The 20843-nt window shown below is 56.9% G+C and overlaps 1 protein-coding gene across 1 annotated transcript in view; it reads left to right on the top strand.

Moving 5' to 3' along the window:
* The first annotated feature begins 1631 nt into the window (after positions 1-1631).
* ARHGEF17 (Rho guanine nucleotide exchange factor 17) overlaps positions 1632-20843 on the top strand; it is a 31016-nt gene continuing 11804 nt past the window's right edge. Inside the window, exon 1 of the mRNA XM_059871402.1 lies at positions 1632-4564. Coding sequence (XP_059727385.1) covers positions 1640-4564 — 2925 coding nt within the window. The 5' untranslated portion in view covers positions 1632-1639. The remainder of the gene's footprint in view (positions 4565-20843) is intronic.

Below are 20843 nucleotides of genomic sequence, written 5' to 3'. Positions count from 1 at the left end.
TGAAGGCTTCAACAAGTCTCCTTTGCTTGCCAGATGCTCAAAGCCAGCAGCTGAGGAACAGCCACCACTGAACTGAGCGAGGATGAAATACACAAGTTCATCATTTTCATACAATCTTCCCAAAATGCCACCTGGGGGGGACATTGTGGGGACAGGAGACACTCAGGCCTGGGGTAAGCAGGGAAGCAGGGAGAAGGGTGGGAAGGGAGAGCCAGGAAAGGAAGACTTGCTGGGGTGGAACATCTCACGGCATCACTGCGGGCACTTTTTAGGCCTCGAAAAAGGCATTTACAGGAGGTGCTGGATTTTTTTTTTTTCTCCCCTGTTTTGTACCTTGGGGTCAGAGCCAGAAATATCTTCTACGTGGCCAGAACACCTCTGCAGCCCCATCCATGTCTCCAAGGCCACAGCTCACCCACCAGCTGTCCCAGCCACCTTCATTTTTCACATCCCCAGCGATAAATCTGCTGTCTTGGGGGGAAAAAAGGGTTATAGGCTTCAAATAGCAAGCGCTGACAAGCGCTGCTGAAAACCCACGAGAAAGTCTGTTCACGGGGCAGTGCTTCCCTGCAGAGCTTTGCAAGTTGGGAACAAGGTGTTCTCTCCTCCCTGAGATGAGCAGCAAAGCAGGGTCTGGAGGAATCTCCTGCAATGGCAAGAATCTTTCACTGGCACTCACATTTTTGGTTATTTGTCCTGTTTCCCCCTAAAAAGAAAAAGCTGGGAAGGGATGGAGGGAATCACAGAGTGGTTTGGGTTGGGAGGGATCTTAAAGACCACCTAATTTCAACATCCTGCCATGGCAGGGACACCTCCCACTGTCCCAGGTTGCTCCAAGCCCTGTCCAGCCTGGCCTTGGACATTCCAGGGATCCAGGGGCAGCCACAGCTTCTCTGGGCACCCTGTGCCAGGGCCTGCCCACCCTCACAGGGAAGAATTTCTTCGCAATATGCCACTTAAATATCCCCTATTTTAGTTTAAAGCTGTCCCCCCTCATCCTATCACTATCTGCCCTTGTAAAAAGTTGCTCTCCCACTTTTTTATAAGCCACCTTATAAAAGGGAAGGGGGATGAAGGATGCTGGGGGAAAGGGGGTGCAGAAGAAAGGATGCAGGGGGTAATGAAGGATGCGGGAGGGGGGTGAAAGATGCAGGGGGGTGCGAGGTGCTCCTGCTTAGCCCGGGAGCGAGAGGGCAGCTGTAATGCCGCCTTTCTCTCCCCCCCCCCACCCCGCTCCCCTCCAAAGAACAAAACAAAACAAAAAAAAAAAAAAAGAAAAATTAAATAAATAATTTTTAAAAGGGAGCAAAACTTCAACCCTCCCCCTCTGCGGGAGCAAACCCCGCCTCCGGGGAGGAAAGTTTATTTGAATGCAACAAATAAAAAAGCAGGGGGTGAGGGAGGAGGAAAAGCCAAAAAAAAAAAAAAAAAAAGAAGGGCTGGGGGGGTGGGGGGAGAGAGAGAGCGAGAGAGAGAGAGAGAGAGAGAGAGAAAACAAAGCGGGAGGGATGCAGCCCGCCGGCAGCCCGGAGGAGGAGCGGGGCCGGGCGGTGCCTGCGGCGGGGCCGGGGCCGGGGCGCGGCGGCGGCGGGGCCGGGGGGCGGGCGGAGGCGGCGGCGGCGGCGGGGGGGCACCGACAATGGCGGAGGGGGGCAGCGGCCGGGGGGTAGCGGCGGCTCGGTGCCTCCTGCCCGCCTCCTCCCCGCCTTCCTCCTCCTCCTCCTCCTCCTCCTTCTTCTTCCCGGGTAGGAAAGTTTCAGCGCCGATCGCGGAGCAACAACCGGGCCGGGCTTTTGGCAGCCTGGCCCCGTCGGTACGGCAGCTTTCGCTTCGTTTCACCGAGCCGGAGCCGACGGGCCCGGTTCATGCCGGGGCTCAGCCGCCGTCCCCGGCTCCACCGCCGCCCCCGCCGCCGCCGCCGTCGCCGCCGGGCCCGGGGTTAAACGCGGAGCCGCCGCGCTGGCCCAGCGTCCCGGCGATGCGGAAACTCTTCGGGGAAAGCTGCCGGCAGCCGACGGCGGCGACCGGGAATGGGATGGGGAACGGGAGCGGGAGTGGGAGCGGGAGCGCCCGCGGAGCTCCCCCGCCGCCTCCGCCCCGCAGCCGCGTCCCGCACCCGGCGCTCCGCTCTCCCCGCGGAGCTCCGCCGGAGCCCGGCCCGCATTCCTGGCATAACTCGACTCGACCGCAACCACCCTCCTCCTCCCCATCACCCCGCTCCAATGGGGACGATGAAGCCGCGGCGGCCCGTTCTCCCCGCGCTTCATCGGGCAGCGAAGGCGAAGGGCAGAGCGCTGCCCTCCGGCCCCGCGCCGCACGGAAGAAGAAGAAGGAGGGCACGGCGGATGGCGATGCCGAGGCCGAAGGCTGCGCTAGGGTGGTCCCCCTCCACCCGCTGCCCGTGGTGGCCCGCGTCTCCAAGGTGAACATCCTGCCCTTCGGCAGCCCCGGCGGGTCACGCAGCAGCAGTCGTTATTCCAGCACGGAGACGCTGAAGGAAGAGGAGCAGTTTGGAGTCTGCTGGCCCGGCCAAGGACGGACTCTCCAGGCAGGTTATGGTATCTATCGATCGCCCAGTTTCGGGGCCAGCGATGGCCTGGCCTGGGGACAGCCGGGGGTCCGCGTCCGCCCCAAGCTGCCCCAGAGTGTGGCCAGGGCAAAACCGGACTGTGGGAGCGAGAGCCCGCACCAGCCGGGGCTGGAAGGGGAGCGGGCCAAGCACCGCAAGTCCTTGTCCAACCCCGACATTGCCACCGAGACCCTGACTCTGCTCAGCTTCCTCAAATCAGACCTCTCGGAGCTGAAGGTGAAGAAGAAAGGGGTGAGGATTGGCCTTGACGTGGGCTCCGAGGGATGCTCCAGCAGTGCCAGCCCCTCCCAGGGCGGCTGCGGTGCCGCTCATCCCCAAAACCGCTGGGCGCCGGGCGAGCGGCCAACGCTCAAGGACCTAACGGCCACTTTACGTCGCGCCAAGTCCTTCACCTGCTCTGAAAAATCCGGGACACGGCGGCTTTTCCTGCAGAGCACCATGAAGCAGAGCTCCTCCGAGCTCCTTCTGGCCTCTACGGACAGCCAGGACCGGGTGGCTCCAGGTGGGGAACAGCAGGGGGACGAGGATCCTCTCCCCATGGTCATCCAGGACCAGTACATCCAGGAGGCGAGGCAGGTGTTTGAGAAGATCAGCAGGATGGGTTCCCAGCAGGACTACAGCTTTGGCGCCGAGCAGAAGGACAGCGGAGGTGTGGAGGGCGCTGAGATGGTGGCACCGACGACGGGGACGACGGACACGACCCTTCGGGAACAGGTGGAGACGCGGTGTTTGAAGGACGTGGAGCTGGAGGAGAACCTTGCTCACAGTAAATCCGTGGAGGAGCTGTCTGGTCACGAGTCGAGTGTGACGGACGAGGGCATTGTCACAGAGCCAGAGCCTGTGGGGTTGCCCTTCCAAGACCTGCATGAGGCAGTGGACGCCTGGATGCTGCCCAGTGCCAGGCCGGCAGCGGGTGGCTCCGAAACGCCGCTGCCCGCTCACCCTGTGGCGGCGGTCGAAGACCTTCCAGCTGGCAAACCCGAGACGCCGAGCACCCCCGGCAGCCAGCGGCGCCGACGTAAGTTCCCGTCAGCAGGCACCAATGGGATGGAGGGCAGCAGCGAGGGTGGCACCGAGCCCTACCGCTCCCTCAGCGACCCCATGCCTCACCGGAGACGCTCGGTGGCGGAGGAGGCCAAGAATTTCTCAGTTGACAGCAACCTGCTGGGCTCGCTGAGTGCCAAGGCGGGCATCCCCCAGCCCGCCGCCATCGCGGGCAGCGCGGGCAGCGCGGGCAGCGACCTGTCCCTAGGCAGCGATGGGCCCCGGGACTACAGCAGCCTCATCCGCACCATTGTCAGCCAGCCTGGTGCCATGGCCAAGCTGGGCGACGACAAGGCCAATGGCAAGACCATCAAGAAGAAGTCGCTGAGTGACCCCAGCCGCCGCGGCGAGCTGGCGCCTGGCGCCTTCGAGGGTCCCGGTGAGGCCATCAGCGAGCTGGAGGCCAGCATTCCCCCGTCCAGCAGCGAGCCCATCCTCTCGGCACAGCCCGCAGCACCGGGCACCGGCCGCGGCTACGGCTTTGACCCCAAGCTGGCCGACGTGCTGTCCCCTCGCATCGCCCGTCGCAGCTCCAAGAAGCGCTCCAACCGCGCGGCTCACCAGGAGAACCAGCCGCCCCCCGCGCCCACCGTCCTCGCCAAGAGCCGCCCGGCCACCAAGCACGTCCGTCACACCAGTGAGCCCGCCACCTTCGTCCCCATCGCCGTCCCCGAGCCGCTCGTCCCTTCTGGCCACCATGGCCACCTCCCTGCGCCGGCTGCCGGCCGCTCACCTGGGAAATCCTTCCCGGCCCTCCAGCCTCCTTCGCTGGAGGATGTCACCAAGCGGTACATGCTGGCCCTCAACTCAGGTGACTCGTCCCCCGCTCCTGGGGATGGACCCCGCTCGCCACCCACTGCCCCACCGCCCCGGCTGCCCCGGTGCTCGCGGCTGCCCGACGATCACAGCCCCAGGACCAAGCCACAGGTGGTAAGTGCCCATCCATCCTAAAAGCACCTTTGTTTCATGGGGTGCACCATCCAGCCAAAGCGCTGATGGCCTTGGGGTCTGTCATGTGTCCCTTATGGTGGACAAATTCCCATCTGCAGAGGCACTGCTGGATGGCCAAGAGCCCTCCCAGCCCTTTCCGGTGGTCCCCAGGGGATGAGCTCTTGTTTGTTGGGCAACCTCCCTGACGAAAAAGCAATTTTTAGATGGGAAAAAGCAGTTTTCAGGTTAAATAGCACCACGTTCTGCTGGAAGAGGGGTTTAGAAATGTATTATGTTTATATATAACATCTCTCAGTGGTGCTATATAAGGTACTGATAAATATTGACCATCCCTGAGATGCTGAACCAAAAATTGCCTTTTCCTTGGCTGGGAAAACTGGGAAATGATCCTTCTTCTTGGGAATCCAAATGCTACACCCCTCATTGAGCAAAACTGCGTTTTCCTCCCCAAAAAACCATCATCCCTCTACTTGAGATCATGAGCATTGCCATGCTGGTGCGTGGGAAAAAGGGGGGAAAATATTTTTGTGCACGCACTGAATATTTGATTGATAGGTGAAAGTTTGATCCTCTCTGGGGAAAAATTTGTGCAGTCTGGGGGATGAGAAGGTGCTCTGCTCACCCTGAAGCACAGCTGCGTGCTTTGGGATCTTTCCTGGGATGGGTTTTTGGCATTGCTTGCCCCTTGGCTGTTGTTTGAATGTTGACTTGGGTTCCCATCACTTGGGGTGTTTGTGCCGGGAAGGGCTTGGAAGCATCACCTCCTGCTGCGGCACAGCAGTGCCAGCACCCACGGGGCTTTTAATAGCTCTGGGAGAAGCCCAGAAATACCCGTTCCCGTGGGGGATCTGCCGAGAGCTCGCAGGAATGATGCTGGCAGGGCTCTCTCCCCTGCTCCAAACCGATTTAAGAGGATGGGCTGGACCATTCCCTTCCAGCAGCCTGCCGGCAGCCAAGCGTGAAGTCCCCGGGGCTGAGCCCGGCGGTGTAACCCTTGCTGGCCAGGGCAGAGCCACGTGGAGAGAGGCTGCTTCTCTTTGGATCCTCCCAAACCCCCCCAGCATCTTCCCCCCGGGGTGTTCTCTTGGAATCTGGCATCCTCTTCACAGGATATTCTCTTGGGATCCAGCAGCCCTGCAGCATCATCATCCCCAGGAGGTTCTCCTGGGGTCTGGCATCCCCACAGCATCATTCCCTCAGGTTATTCTCTTGGAATCCATCATCCCTGCAGCAACATTCCCCTCAAAATATTCTCCAGGGATTTCTGCTCCCCATCCAGCTCCTTCTCCTGTTGTTGTCCCCACTGCCAGACAACAACCATTGGTGGCTGAGAACAGGATGGCCACTCTTGGCCACTGTGTGAAACATCCTTGAGGATGTTTTGGGTGAGTTTCTGGGCAGCATTTTTTGCCTGATGGAGCAGTTTAGGTTTATTTTTTTTGTCTTCTCTGATTGTGGGCTGAAAAGCACTATGAAACCATCGAGCATTATAATTAAAATGGGTTAATGAGGAACCTCCTGGAGCTTTGGCTGGTGCCGCCGTGGGGACATTGGCAGGTCCCCAGGACGAGGCTGTGCACCTAGTGGCATTTCTAAATAATTAATATGTTTAGTTTATGTAATATATGGTTTATCTCAATAATTTATAGAGAGATATTTCTTACTCAGGCAGGTCCCTGTGGTGTCCTGGGGCCGGTACCTGATGGCCCCAATATCAGGGATGCTCTGCTGACCCCACACCCCAATACACCCCCAGCCCTGGTCTGATCCCAACTTTGGGATGATTTTGGGTGGATTTTTACCAGCTAGGAGCCTTGTTTAGCCAAGCATGTCCTCAGGTGGATGGGCCAAAGCAGACCCTGAGGATGCTGCTTCTCACCTTGCCTGAACCCTCCGGCCCTGGGGAGCAGGGTGCGAATTTTCCCTTTTAAGGGCAACACCACAGCTGTATCTTCAAATCTCTCTCCTGCCTTGGGATTTCTTTGTGCTCCAGCCATATCCTAACTGAAACCAGGATTTTTATTTCTCCTTTTGATTTATTAGATGGTGGAGCTGGGATGTTTTATTTCAGATGGCATCAGCTTTTCCTGGGGGGGGGGGGCGAGGGGGACCAAGCCCTGCAAGGGGGTTGCTTTAATCCTAAGTGAGAGCACCAAGGACCGGATATAACTTGGCACAGGGATGGCTGGCTGGGAACAGGGGTTTATCCCTGAGCAGCAGAGAAGAAATCTCCTTTATTTTTTACTTTTAGATTTTTTTTCCCCTCCTTAACTCAATGGGAAGGGCCAGCGTTGCAAGGCTGTGAGTCTGTATGGGGAAATGGCTACATCCACTTGGGAATTTTGGGGGATGGGAGCATCCATCCTCTATCATGGTGGTGATGGTGAGATGGTGTCCATCTCCAGCAGACTGTACTGGGATTCATAATAGGGTCTGGTACCTCTGGGATGATGCTCCCTTAAAATATTCTCTCCCAAAATCTTTTACCCTCATGATATTCCCTTGGGGTTGAGTGTCCCTGCAGCACCATTCCCCCAGGACATTTTCCCAGCTCCCATGGTTTGGTGGTGGCTTTGGCAGAGGTGCATCTGGCACATGCCACCCCGAGAGGTAATGTGGTGTTCTCCCTCAGGGGCAGCACTGTTTGTCCTGGGTGCTTTCCAGCAATTCTCCATGGGGCTGGAGCCATCCAGTTCATCCTGGGGCAGAAGAACTCCTTCACCCTGTGCCTGATGATGGGCACCAGGCTTTTAATTCCTCGGGGGTCATTAGCAACACATCCCACTCTGGTGGATCCTGTGGGAGAAAAAAACCCCAAAACTCCAGATAAAGATTTTTCCCTGCTTCCAGCATCCCAAAAGCTGCTGGAATGGGCAGCACACACAATGTGTATGCACCCATATGCAGCCCCACAGGGCCTAGCAGCAAGCCAGGATGCATTTAGGATGCTTTTGGGATGGATTTGGGGTCCGTTTGCTGCTCAGGATGCCAGACTGGCAACCCCTCGGATCTCTCTTCCCCCCATGGCTGAATCCATCTGGGGATGGAAAATAAGGTATGCTCGCTGTCCTGCTGTGTTTGTTGACTTAGCAGCACTTGGATTAAACAGGAAAATATTGATTTAAATATAGCACCTCTGGGGAGCACGGGAGTCGTGGGAACACGGCCTTCCCCACCTGCCGGTCCCCGCGCGGGGCGGCCGCACCCCGGAAAAGCCATCAGGGATGGAGGGGGATCCCGCAGGGAACGGCGGGGTCACGTTCCCAGGGAAGCTTGCGTAAATTTCCTCCCCAGCATCCTCCCTCCTGGCTCATCCCCCCTCCTCCAGAAGCTCCTCCTCGCTGTGGGGACAGCTCAGAGGTCGGGTCCGTGCACTGCCCATATATTCCTGAAGTTTGTCATCTTTGGGTTTAGATTCCCTCCGTTCCATTTGTGTGAATCCCCAGGTTTGGGGCTGTGGCTGGGAGTTATCTTGGTGTTTTTGGTGTCGCTGGAAATCTTTAATTAATTAAAACAGCTGCAGGGGGGAGGTGGGAATGGGCAAATCTTGGTTTTCCTCTCCCTGCTCCAGTGGTTTGCTGGGTTTTGTGTCCCTGGATCTGCTGTGCTCAGCGAAATGCTGGAGTGGGGGGAAACTGAGGCAGCCCTTCAGAGAGGTGGGATGTGGGATGGAGCGGGGAGAAGTTGGCTGGGATCAGGTGATGCTGCCTGTCAGTGGCATGGAGTGACCCTGGGAGCAGTGGCAGAGGGCCAGGGGGGTGGCCCACCTCAAATCCCCTTAACTCTGCCCATTTTTGTCTCTTTCTTTCCCCACTGCCAAAATCCCTTATCTTTGCCCATTTCTTATTCTTTCCTTCCCCTGTGCCAAAGTCCCTTATCTTTGCCCATTTTTTACCTCTTTCCTTCCCCAATGCCAAAATTCACTTAACTCTGCCCATTTATACCTCTCTTCTTTCCCTGCTGACAAAGTCCCCTAAACTCTGCCCAATTTTTACTCTTCCCCAGTGCCCAAAATTCCCTTAACTCTGCCCATTTCTGCCCCTTCCCTTCCGCACTGCCAGCGCTTTGAACAGGGCTGCTTTGTCCCTTGTCCCCCCTACTTTAATTAAAAGCCTCTAATTAATTAGTCAGCAAGCTCCACTGGGGGAGGGGGGATGATCCACGTGGGATGTGCATCCTTTGAGGCCTGTGCTGGTGGTGTGGGGCAGGATCCAGCCTTGGAGTGACAGGGTTAGCCCTGGGCTGAGCTGGTGCTGGGGGCTGGCCTTGGCCCGTGGCTGCCTGATCCAAAGGTCAGGCTCTTGGCAGGATCCAGGCACTGCAGCAAGGGTGGGAGGCTGGAATGGGCTCCCAGCCTCTGGAGGGACCCAGAGTCCTGCAGCTGGGATGCACCAGGGGCTCCCTGGGGCTGGGGTACACAGGGAGAGGCTGGTTCTGGAGCTTGTGCATCCAGGGAAATCCTTGGAATTTTTGTGGATGTGCATCCCTGCACAGGGAGACCAGGAGTGCAGGGATACACATACAGGGTGTATGGAGAGGGCCTGGTACAGGCATACATGTAGGTATGTATGGGACACTCACACAGGGAATTTCGGGGAATTTGGCAGCATTTTTTGCCTGATGGAGCAATTTAGGTTTATTTTTTTGTCTTCTCTGATCATGGGCTGGAAAATGCTATGAAACCATCGAGCATTATAATTAAAATGGGTTAATGAGGAACCTCCTGGAGCTTTGGCTGGTGCTGCCTTGGGGACATTGGCAGGTCCCCAGGATGAGGCTGTGCACCTAATGGCATTTCTAAATAATTAAAATTATTAAGGGAAGAGGTCCCTGGTGCAGGGATACACACATGGGGGTATGGAGAGGGCCCTGGAGCTGGGATGTATTCTCAGAGATGCACTGGGCAGCCTGCCTGCACCCTGCCTGCATCTGTGCACAGATGCCTGGGCTTTTCCATGGAAAATCACATGCCTCCAAAGCTTCTGGGAGGAGGTGGCCTTGTTCTTCCATCTGCTCTTGCCAGGGAAGCAGCAGGTCGGCCTCCCTGTGATGTAACCTCCAGGTAACCTCCTGCCAAACCCAGCTGGGATGGAAGCTCAAAGCTTCCCAGGCCTTGTTCCTGCAGCCTTAATCCATCATTGCAAGGGTTGTGGGATCCTTGGAAGTGTTCAAGGCCAGACTGGGTGGGCCTTGGAGCAACCTGTTCTAGTGGGACGTGTCCCTGCCCATGGTAGGGGGTAGGAACAAGATGAGCTTAAGGTGCCATCTGGTCCAAACCACTCTGTCATTCTCTCACTCTCTGATTTAGAGCCTTTCCCAGGGATAATTCTGAAGAGGGAGCTTGCCCCTGGATATTGATCCCTGTATGAGTGTCCAGAGAGGTGGTGTGCTGAGGTCTCTTCCCTTGCTGAGCTCCCTCACCTGGTCACAGCAGTTCCCATGGGGCATCCAACAGCTTCAGAGCTGCAGCAGGAGCTTCTCCTAAATCCAGGATGGAGAAGGAGGTGCCCTCACACGAAGGGAAGGTGCAGCAAGGCAGCCCTGGGGTTTGGCCAGTACAGTTTCCTCTTCTCTCAGGGCAGGCCCTGGAAAACAGGGAAAAGGAGACTCCCATCCTCCTGGAAAACAGGGAAGGAGGCTCCCATCCTCCCATCATCCATCCATCCATCCATCCATCCATCCATCCATCCATCCATCCCCCATCCATCCACCCGTCCATCCATCCACCTGTCCATCCATCCATCCATCCATCCATCCATCCATCCATCCATCCATCCATCCGTCCGTCCGTCCGTCCATCCATCATCCATCCATTATCCCCCATCCATCCATCCATCCATCCATCCCCCATCCATCCATCCATCCACCCACCCATCATCCATCCATCCATCCATCATCCATCCATCCATCCGTCCATCCATCCATCCATCCATTATCCCCCATCCATCCATCCATCCATCCCCCATCCATCCATCCATCCACCCACCCATCATCCATCCATCCATCCATCCATCCATCCATCCATCCATCCATCCATCATCCATCCATCCATCCATCCATCCATCCATCATCCATCCATCCATCCACCCATCTTCATCCATCTCCTCCCATCTCCAACAACCTCCATCTGTGTCCTTGCTTCCATCCAGCCATCCCCCTCCACCCATTCCCCACCTATCCAGGACTGTTGTCTCCAGGCATGATTTTCCAAGAGAACATGGTCCATCTTCCACGATGTCTCCTCCTGAAGGCTTGCACTGACAGAGCCCACTAAAACAAAGCTTTGCCATTTCCACCATGGTGCTTCCAGGCCAGGATGTGTCCAGTGAGGAGAAATCAGCCCCTTCCACCCCCTCTCCCTCAGTGTGGCTCTTTTTAAAGCTCTGATGGTTGGTCCCGGTGGGGCTGTTTCTCCGGACTCCCTTGGTTTCCATGGAGAGGATGAGTGAGGAATTTCAAAGGGAATGGCTCCAGTAAATGAACTCTTCTCTAAAAATAGTGTGTTTGCTTTTGGTTCTTTGGGAACTGCAGCCTGGCCAATGGGAAGGAGAATGAGAATCAGCATCTGGGTAAAAGTATTCCAGTAACTCCCTCTTTGTGCGAATTCCCATTGGAGCTGCTTGGCTTCCGGGGAACAGGAGGCTGATCCCAGTTCCTGCCCTCATCACCACCATGCCTGGGTGCAGCTGGGGGCTGTCCCCGTGCCTGCTGCTCCCCTGTACCTTGTGCAGGGTATTTTGAGTAGAATCCCTTTAATCCAAGTGGTGGGAGGATTGGAGGGAGCAGATGTTAGGCTTTTGTGACCCTCATGTCCTGCCTTTTCCCAGAAACCCCAGGCATGTCCCTTTTTGGGAACAAGGAGATGGCCACCACCATCTTAGACCCACTGGTGACATCCAGGACACCAGTGAGCCCCACCAGGACATCCCTGCATGGATGTGCTGGGAGAAGGACACCCGTGGTAGTACCCACCACCAGGTTTCCTCTGGAGGAGTCACCATCCCAGGGAGGGAACAGCCACCACCAGGTGCCCCCTGGAGGAGCCACCATCCTGCTGTGGGGTCACCAGCATCCCTGCACGGTCCCTGGGGCTGGAGGAGGTTTCCTTGGTGGTGCCGTGGAGTTGCTATTTGTGACTGGCTGTTCCTGAGCCCTCTGATACTCTCCAAAAAAAACAAAAAGGGAGTTGTTTGCATGGGAAGATTGGCATCTCCGAGCCTGGGATATGGTTTCCTGCTTTTTTTAGCTGGAGTAGCAGCAGACTCGCTGGCCTGCCCTGATTTGGCATCCCTCTTCTTGCTCTTTTTTTTTTTTTTTTTGGAAGAGTTTCATCCTGACCCCTCGGCAGAAACACCGTCGCTAGCGGTAGGGGATCGGGTTTGGTCCTTTTGGTGTTTTTTGGGTTGCCCAGAACCCCGGTGAGATGGGATGTAGATGGCTCAGAGCCTCGGTGAGCGGAGAGGGAACTCGTCCCTCCATCGTCCAAACCTGGCGCAGGTCAGTGGATGCTGAACCCCCCCTGCTCCCCCCCTCCCCCCACCCCAGGGTGTGCTGTGACAGTGACAGGGCAGGGAAGCTGTCACCTCTCGCCCTGACTGCGATGTGACGTGGGCTGTGGGCGTTCCTGGAGAGGTCTATGGTTCCCCCCCCTCCCCAGATCCCTGCTGTCCTGCTTGCAGCAGGGTGAGGGGACCCACGGAGCACCAGGCTCTGGGAGTCTGTGGGACACAGCTGGCTGGAGGCTGGTGGCTGTACCTCCGGGCATGGATCCAGGCAGGAGGGACAGGAGAGGTCCTGGCAGGGCCATGGAAAGGGGTGGTCAGGTCTCCTACCTCCTCTGGGTGTCCATCAGCTCCTGGGTGTTTGTGGATTTGTAGATGCCCACGGACTTCTAGCACCTGTTTGATCCTAAGAATCCATCTGTCAGCTCCTGGCTATCCGTCTGCAGCTGGATGAGATTTCTGGGTGCCCATGGACTCCTGGTACTGGTTGGCACCTGGGGGGCAATCAGCTCATGGGGGGCGCTGATTACTTCTGGATTTGTGAGTGTCCATGGACTTCTGACACTTGTTAGATCCTTGGAATCCATCAGCTCCTGCATTCCCATTCCCTCCGGGTGCCCAGTGGCTTCTGGGTGTCCGTGGACTGCTGGGTACCTCTTGGATGCTGGCCATCCATCAGTTCCTGAGTGCCCATGGCCTCTGGATGCCTGTGAGTGTCTGTTGCCTCCTGGGTGTCCTTCAGCTCCTTTGTGCTTGTGGATCCGTGGGTGCCCAGAGTCTCTTTGGGATCCTGGGCATCCATCTGGGTACCCAGGGAGTTCCCATTGGCTTCTGGGTGCCCATGGACTCCAGGGTAGCTCCTGAGCAGCCATCAGCTTCTGAGCATCCATCCTCTTTGACTCCTGGGAACCTCTTGGCTTTGGGTGTGCTTGGAATTCTGGCTCCACGTGGAGACCTGCATCCCCATCAGCTCCTGGGTACCAAACAGCTCCTGGTGCCCATCACTCCCTGCATGCCAGGCTGGCTCCCTCCTGGCTGTCCCAAGACTTCTGGCCCCATTCCAGCAGGCAGCCAGGGCACCTCCCACCCACCTGTGCCAGGCTGGCATCCAGCAGTGATGCCAGGGACTGCCAGCATCGGGTACCCCTCTCCCTGGCTTCCTTGTGCCCCAAAATCCTCATAACCATTGCTTTTGGGGTGGCCTGGGATGCTTTTGGGGAGGCTTGTGCCAGCAGCAGAGGATGCAGGTGGGGCATCCAGGGATTCCAGTGAGCTGAGGGGGTGGAATTGCTCCTGTCCCGGTGGGTGCAGGGCCAAGCCCACTGGGAGGCAGCAGGGAAGGAGCAGGGGGAGGGAAGAAGAGCTGGGCTGACCTCAGCATCTGGAAAGCTGCGCTCTTGGGCCGTGGCCTGCGTGCCGAAAACCGGAGGCAAAAAAAACCTTCCATATTTGGTGAAAGTTGCTCCAGGACTCGGCAAAGGCTGGCAGCAAACGGGGGGCCACAAGCCCCCAGCTCTGCCCTGGACCACTGCTTTTGTAAGGGCTCTGCAAACGTGCCAGGGGATGGATGGTAGTTGGGGAGGGTTAAATTGGGGTGAGCATCTCTAGTCGGGTGGGAGGGGGGGCATGGAGAGGGGGGGATCCGTGGGATGCTGCCAGCAGCTCAGGGAGGATGCAGGAGATGCACCAGCACAATCCTGAGCTTCGAATTTTGGCAGAGGGGAGAACCCCTCACCCCAGTGCCGTTGGTGAGAATTTCTAGTGAAAGTCCCACAGGAAAAGCCCCACTGTGCATTTCGAGGAGGAATTTTTGTTGCTTTGGGAGATGAGTCTCCTGCAGCTCCCCCTTCCCAATCCCACTGGCACTGCTCCCAGCACTGCTGTTCCCCTGGGCAGCGCAGGGATGCCCAGCATCCTTCCACCCTGCCTTGGAAAACTTGCCCCAACTCCTTTATTTTTTATTCCCTTTTTTTTTTTTTTTCTCTCACACTTTAAAAGCAGAATTGCAGCCAGGCCGTGTCCTCCCGGGATGAATCACCACAGCCGAGAAGTCCAAGAAGGGAAAACAACTGAATTCCCGTGCGCTGGGGCCGAAGCTGCCCTGCTCCTCCTCCTCCTCCTCCTCCTCCTCCTCCTCATCCTCCTCCTCCTCCTCATCCTCCCCATCCCAGAGGAGGTGGTGCTGCTGGGTTTCTCCATGGGAGCATCCCTGACCAAATCAATGCTCCTCTGTGAGCTGGGAGCCTGGGAAAAACCACGGCCAAGGGAAAAGCAAACATCTCCAGCCCCGGGCCTGCGAATAAACACGGGAATATTATTAGTAACTGAAGCAGGGCTGAATCAGAGCTGCTGATTTATGCTCTTATTTCCTTTCAAGAAGTTACTCTTTGGAGAGCAGCTCGGACTTTCCTTACCCGTGGGAGAGCAGGGAGAGGCTGGGCAGGGAGGGAATGCAGCCCCGGATGTGATTCCCTGCGGCGTCGGGCAGGCTCGGGCACGGCCCCTCTGCTGTGCCACAGGTCCTCCTGTTCCCATGGCAGTGGCTTCCCCAGGACCTGGTGGTCCCAGGGATGGGTTGGCTTTTATTCAGAGGTGAGAGGCTGGTAGCAGGGAGGGAGGGATTGGAAGCCAGGGATGGGGTGACACCTGGAAAAAGAGGCGACTTGTGCTCGGGGATGGAGGTGGTTGGCACCAAGGGATGGGCTGACATGCCCCAAAAAGGTGACTGGCACCGTGGAATGGAGGTGATTGGTACCCAGGGATGGGCTGACATGCCCCAAAAAGGTGACTGGCACTGTGGAATGGAGGTGATTGGTACCCAGGGATGGGCTGACATGCCCCAAAAAGGTGACTGGCACTGTGGAATGGAGGTGATTGGTACCCAGGGATGGGCTGACATGCCCCAAAAAGGTGACTGGCACCATGGAATGGAGGTGATTGGTACCCAGGGATGGGCTGACATGCCCCAAAAAGGTGACTGGCACCGTGGAATGGAGGTGATTGGTACCCAGGGATGGCAGTGGCTGCCATCCCCCAGCTTTATGGCACTTGTGGGACTTAGGGCAAAGCATCACTGATGCCAAGGGAAAGGCTGCTTAGGTTTGAAAGCCCTACAAAACCCAATCCGACCTCCTGCTTTAATACTTCCCAAGAGGACAGAATGTGATTTTTTTTTCCCCAGAGTGATTTCCTGCCAGAGGCTGAGTGATTGAGGCAATACAGGATTGGATGGAATAGCATTATCCTGTTTTGGGAGATGGTGCCAGCCAGGGGCTTTTCTGGCTGCACCAGGAAGTTTTAGATGCCAGGATGATGCTGTTTGTTGCAGAGGTGTTTGGTCATTGCATTGGGATGGATGGAAGTGAGTCCAGTTTATTTCCAAGCCTTTTCTTTCCGGAGATTTGGTAGAAATAGAGCTGAGGATGTGTTAAAATTGTTAAGCTTGGGAATTCACCGTGCACTGTCCCGGTGGACCAGTGGCTCCCACTATGTCCCAGCTCCCTCTAGTGGGATCTACCCTGGGAACAAGCATACAGGGAAAGAAAAGGTGCAGAAATTCCAGATTCTTTCAAACGGAATGGAATGGAATGGAATGGAATGGAATGGAATGGAATGGCAATGCTGGTTTCAAGGAGGTGCCAAGATTCAGGCAGCTCCTAGCACAACCCTACTGCGATGCCCTAGAGAATCTCCCATCAGGAGCTGGCAGCAGGAACGAGCTGTAATTGAGGGAAAAACAACTTGTATTTATTTACTCTTAAAATTTTGGCGTGTTTCGGAGGGGTGGGAATAATTTTGTTTGAGGCAGGGTTAGCTCCTCCTTCAGCAGCTGCAGGAAGGCCCTGAGCAGCAAACCCCGCTCCCAAAGTGGTCTAAAACACTCTGTTTTCCCCCCCTAAATCTGGATATTTTGGCCCCAGAACAGGGGCTCAGGGACAAAATCCTGCTGCAGCTCACTCAGGCTGTGGCTGCGTGACTTTACACCAAAGAAAGGAACAAACACTGAGTGCTGTGGATGTGGGAATTTTGGGATGGTCTCTGGGGATGCAGAGATCCTCCTTGCCATGGGATGTGATTTTAGCATCCCAGATGAGGTGGTGGTGACAGCACGAGGAACACCCTCCCACACTGACCCAATCACCAGGGTTTGGGACAGTGGGGGGAGTGCTCAGAGTGGCTGTGGAATCATCATCATTCCATGCACTGATGTGTGCAGGGGCTCAGCAAGGGCCAGAATCTGTGTGATGGCTGTGATCCCTCGTGGAATGTACATTCCTACTCTCCCTTTGGCCTTTGTTTGTTTAAAAAAATGGATGTTTTAGGACTTTCCTCCATCCATGCCTCTTTGTTTGCGGGGGAGCAGGCAGGACACAATATGCCATGGCCTTTTCCAAATGTTTTAGGATGTTTTTCAAATCCCTGGGGATGCTCAGACTCCTCCTGCATTGATATTCCTGCTCAGGGAAAAGCAAATGATGGGGCTGCTCCCTGAGCCTAGTTAAATAAAATAAATCAAGATGGAAGAGTTCCCATCCTTCTTCAGGGTTGTATTACCAGTGCCAGAGGGAAAGCTGGGGCAAAAAGCTTTTCCTTGGCCCCCATCCCAGGTTTGGGGTGCTGCTGAATCACCCCCAAACCCCTGGTGCAGGATCCTCTCCATCTTTGAGTTTTCAGGAGCATTTTGCCATGCTGGCACAAGCCTTGGGATGGGGGATGAGTCCCTTGGCTCTATCCCAAGGAGCTGGCACGCGTTTCCCAGGAGGGTTTGGGGTTTTGGGAGAGGAAACGCTCAGGTTGGGAAAAAAAAACAAACAAAAACAACAGGGGCTGGTCCGAAAGGAAATCTAAAGGTGTTTACAAAGAGCCGCGCTGCTAAAAATAACCGGCTCATATTTTAGACAGCCCTAAAAATAGGCAGCGCTGTTGGAGTGGCCAAACACTCCCAGGAATTTCCTGTGGGCTGCGGGCCGCCTGCAGGGGGGTCCGGGCTCGGCTGGCCGGCATCGCTCCGGGGTTTGCATCCCGGGGTGATGGAGAGGCGAGCCCCGAAAGCACAGCGGGGTTCGGTCAGGCTCCTTCCCCACGCCGGGCAGGACGGGTTTAACCCTTCTGCTGCCATCCTCCGTCACATCCCGAGGGGTTGGGTGGGTGGGAGCCAGGGGTCCAAACCCACGGGAGGAAGGCTCAGCAGGAATGCGAGTCCCCTTGCAGTGTTCCCGGGACACGCTGGGTGGGATGAAGGGCTTGAGCCGAGGGTGGCGTTCGGGGAGCGGGAAAGGCTCTGCTGCGGTGGAGGGGACGGGCGGTCCCGGGGGAGGGCTCGGGGAGTGGCTGCGGGCGGAGCCGCCGGGTCACGGCAGCGCCGGGACCAGCTGGGGCTGAACCGGGCAGGGACCGCGACGGGAACGGGAATGGGAGTGCCCGAGGAGTGGGAATGGGAGTGCCCGAGGAGAGGGAATGGGATTGCAAACCAGAGAGATTGGCGATTGCAATGCGGTGGGACCCAGGTTTGCACACCTGGCGGGTCCGGGATTGCAGGTGGAATGGGGTTGGGATTGCAGCTCAAATGAAGCTGGGATAGTAAAAGGGATGGGATTGGGATTGCAGCTCAAACGAAGCTGGGATAGTAAAAGGGATGGGATTGGGATTGCAGCTCAAATGAAGCTGGGATAGTAAAAGGGATGGGGTTGGGATTGCAGCTCAAACGAAGCTGGGATAGTAAAAGGGATGGGATTGGGATTGCAGCTCAAATGAAGCTGGGATAGTAAAAGGGATGGGATTGGGATTGCAGCTCAAATGAAGCTGGGATTGTAAAAGGGATGGGATTGGGATTGCAGCTCAAATGAACCTGGAATTGTAAAAGGAATTGGATTGGGAGTGCAGCTCAAATGAAGCTGGGATAGTAAAAGGAGTGGGATTGGGAGTGCAGCTCAAATGAAGCTGGAATTGTAAAAGGAATGGGATTGGGATTGCCGCTCAAATGAATTTGGGATTGTAAAAGGAATGGGATTGGGAGTGCAGCTCAAATGAAGCTGGGATAGTAAAAGGAGTGGGATTGGGAGTGCAGCTCAAATGAAGCTGGAATTGTAAAAGGAATGGGATTGGGATTGCAACCCAAATGAATTTGAGATTGCAATGCGGTTGGACCCAGGTTTGCAGCCCTGCTGGGTGCAGGATTGCAAGAGGAATGGGATTGTGATTGCATCCCAGATGGATCTGGGGTTACAGTCCAAACAGGTCCAAAGCTGCGAGCCAGGTGGGTCCAGGATTCCAACAGGAGTGGTTCTGGGATTGCAGCCCAAATGGATCTGGCATTGGCATGCACATGGACCCAGGCTGGCTTCCCTGTTGGGTCTGAGATTGCAACAGGAATGGGGTTGGGATTGCAAAAGGAATGGGATTGGGATTGCAGCACAGCTGGGTTTGGGGTTGCAGTGCAACTGGAGCCAGGTTTGAATCCTTGGTGGATCTGTGATTGCAACCCAAACAGTTCTGGAATTGCAAAGGAATGGGGTTGGGATTAGAACTGGATGGGTCTGGGGGTGGAACCCAAATGGGCCCAACACAGATGGGGCCCAGGATGGCAAATAAATGGGTCTGGGATCGCAACCCAGAGTGTTGCAGCCCAGCTGGGCCTGGATCTGCAACCCAGGTGGGTTTGGGATTACAGCCCAAAAGCACCCAGGACTGCAAGCAGAAGGGTCTGGAATTGGAATCCAGGTGGACTTAGATCAGCAACCCATTTTTTTTCTGGGATTGGAACCCAAATGGATCTGGAATTGCAACAGAAATTAGTCTGGAACTGGAGCCCAAATAAAACAGAAATTGCAACAGAAGCATGTTTGCAATAGGATTCTAGCAGAGCCCAGGATTTTATCCCTATTGGATCCCAGATTGCAATGTGGATGTGCCCTGGATTGCAACTGAGATGGGTTTGGGATTGTAGCCCAAATGTGCCTGGGGTTACCACCAAAATGAATCTGGGATTGGAGCTCAGAACAGCCCAGGTTTTCAATCCAGATGGCTCTGGAATTGCAATGCAGATGGAGCCAAGTTTGCAACAAAACTGGTTTTAGGATGGCAGCCTAAAGGAATCTGAGATTACAGCAGAAATGGGTCTGGGATTGGATCCCAGAAGAGCTGAGGTCTGGATTGCAAACCAAACAAACCCAGCATTCCAACAGCTGGGATGACCAAGGCACTGCAGTTGCAGTTGCAGGAGCTGCTGCTGCCTTGAGAGCAGCCTCATTACCTGGGTGCAATTAGCATTCCCTCCCCCTGATCCCTGGGCGCATTGGCAGCTGCTGCAGCTCCCATTACCTGCCCCGAGTGGTCCGTTCTCTGCCACGCACCCTTCCCGGGGTGGGGTGCTCATCATCCTCACTTCCAAGAGGAAATTTACTGGCTGCAATGAGAGGATGCAGCCCTGCTGCACGCCGTTGCTGTGGAAACGGGGTGAGCGGCTAATTAGATTTAATTAACGAAGCAGGAGGGGAGCGTTACAAACAGATCTGGGCAGGATGCATCACCCGGCCAGCAGGGATGTGGGTGCCGAGGTGATGATGCCGTGGGGGGGGGGGAAGGGGGCGTGCCTCAGTTTCCCTGCCTGCAAGGTCAGGGGGGGGGATGTTCGCCGGGATGGAATCCCTAAGGGTGGCTGAGCACCCCAGCATCACTCGTGCGTCCCTCCTCCCCAAAAAATCTCATGCCCCAAGAAAACACCAGCTCCCCCCACCCCACTCCCCAGCATCCTCGCCGGGCAAAGCCCTTCCAGCAGCATCCCTCGGCGGGATCCGGCCCTGCCCGCATCCGCGCGTGTCTGTGTGGGCACGGCTCAGCCTCCCGCCCGTGCCTGGCCAGCTCCGGGGGCCGGGGACCCTGGCGTGGCCGCGGACGCAGGCGCAGCCTCGCAGCCCGCTGCCGCTCTGCGGGAGGGCTTTTTATACATCCCCGTAGTTCCACATCCACAGCGAACCCCGGCGATATAAATAGCGCTTCGCTTCTATTCCCCTCCCCGCCGCATCCCGGCGCAGCGTTCCGGCTCGGGGCGGACACCTGGGGATAGCGGCAGGGAGGTAGAGGCACAGAGGGGATTTCTGCGCGATTCCTTGGGCCGCGTGGGACGGACCGACCCCCGGGAGCCGCATGCTGCAGATGGTGAGGACTCTGGCGCAGTTCACCATCGCGCTGGAGGACATGCGAGACATCGGGGACGGCATCGACGCGGCCTTCGCCACCTCCGGGCTCAGCGGCGCGGCCGAGGAGCTGCCGGACAAGGGCTGCGGCAGCCGCGGCGGCACCGAGGTGATGCCAGAGGGACCCCCGGGGGTGGAGCGGGGGGCGCCGGTGGGATGCGGGGGCGAGGTGGGGGCGCAGGGATGCGTCACGCTTGGACACGTGTGCGGCACCCGGCACCTGTGGGGTCTGCGCCGCGATTGCCGTGGCAACCGTGCCTCCATCCTCATCCTCATCCTCAGCTCGGCACCCCCGGGGTGCTCTGGATCGCGGGGAGCGGGGATGCTCCCGCCCGGAGCGGGTGATGGGGGGGCTGGAGCCATCGCTGCCGCCGCCCCCCCAGTGCTGATTTACACGGCGGAGGCGTCGGCTGGTGGGAAATACCCCGGTTCCAGGGAGGCAGGGGCTGATCCCGGGGGTGCTGAGCAGGATGAGGCTGGGGTGAGGTGGGGGCGTCCCCGGGGAGAGCAGATGGAGGCTGAAGCATCTTCAGCCCCCCCAGCGGAGAGGCTTTGCTGGGG

The sequence above is a fragment of the Haemorhous mexicanus genome, chromosome 2 (assembly GCF_027477595.1).
Source record: "Haemorhous mexicanus isolate bHaeMex1 chromosome 2, bHaeMex1.pri, whole genome shotgun sequence".
Taxonomy (NCBI): Eukaryota; Metazoa; Chordata; class Aves; order Passeriformes; family Fringillidae; genus Haemorhous; species Haemorhous mexicanus.
The sequence above is the reverse complement of the archived record's forward strand: the minus strand, read 5'-3'. Positions and strand labels throughout refer to the sequence as shown.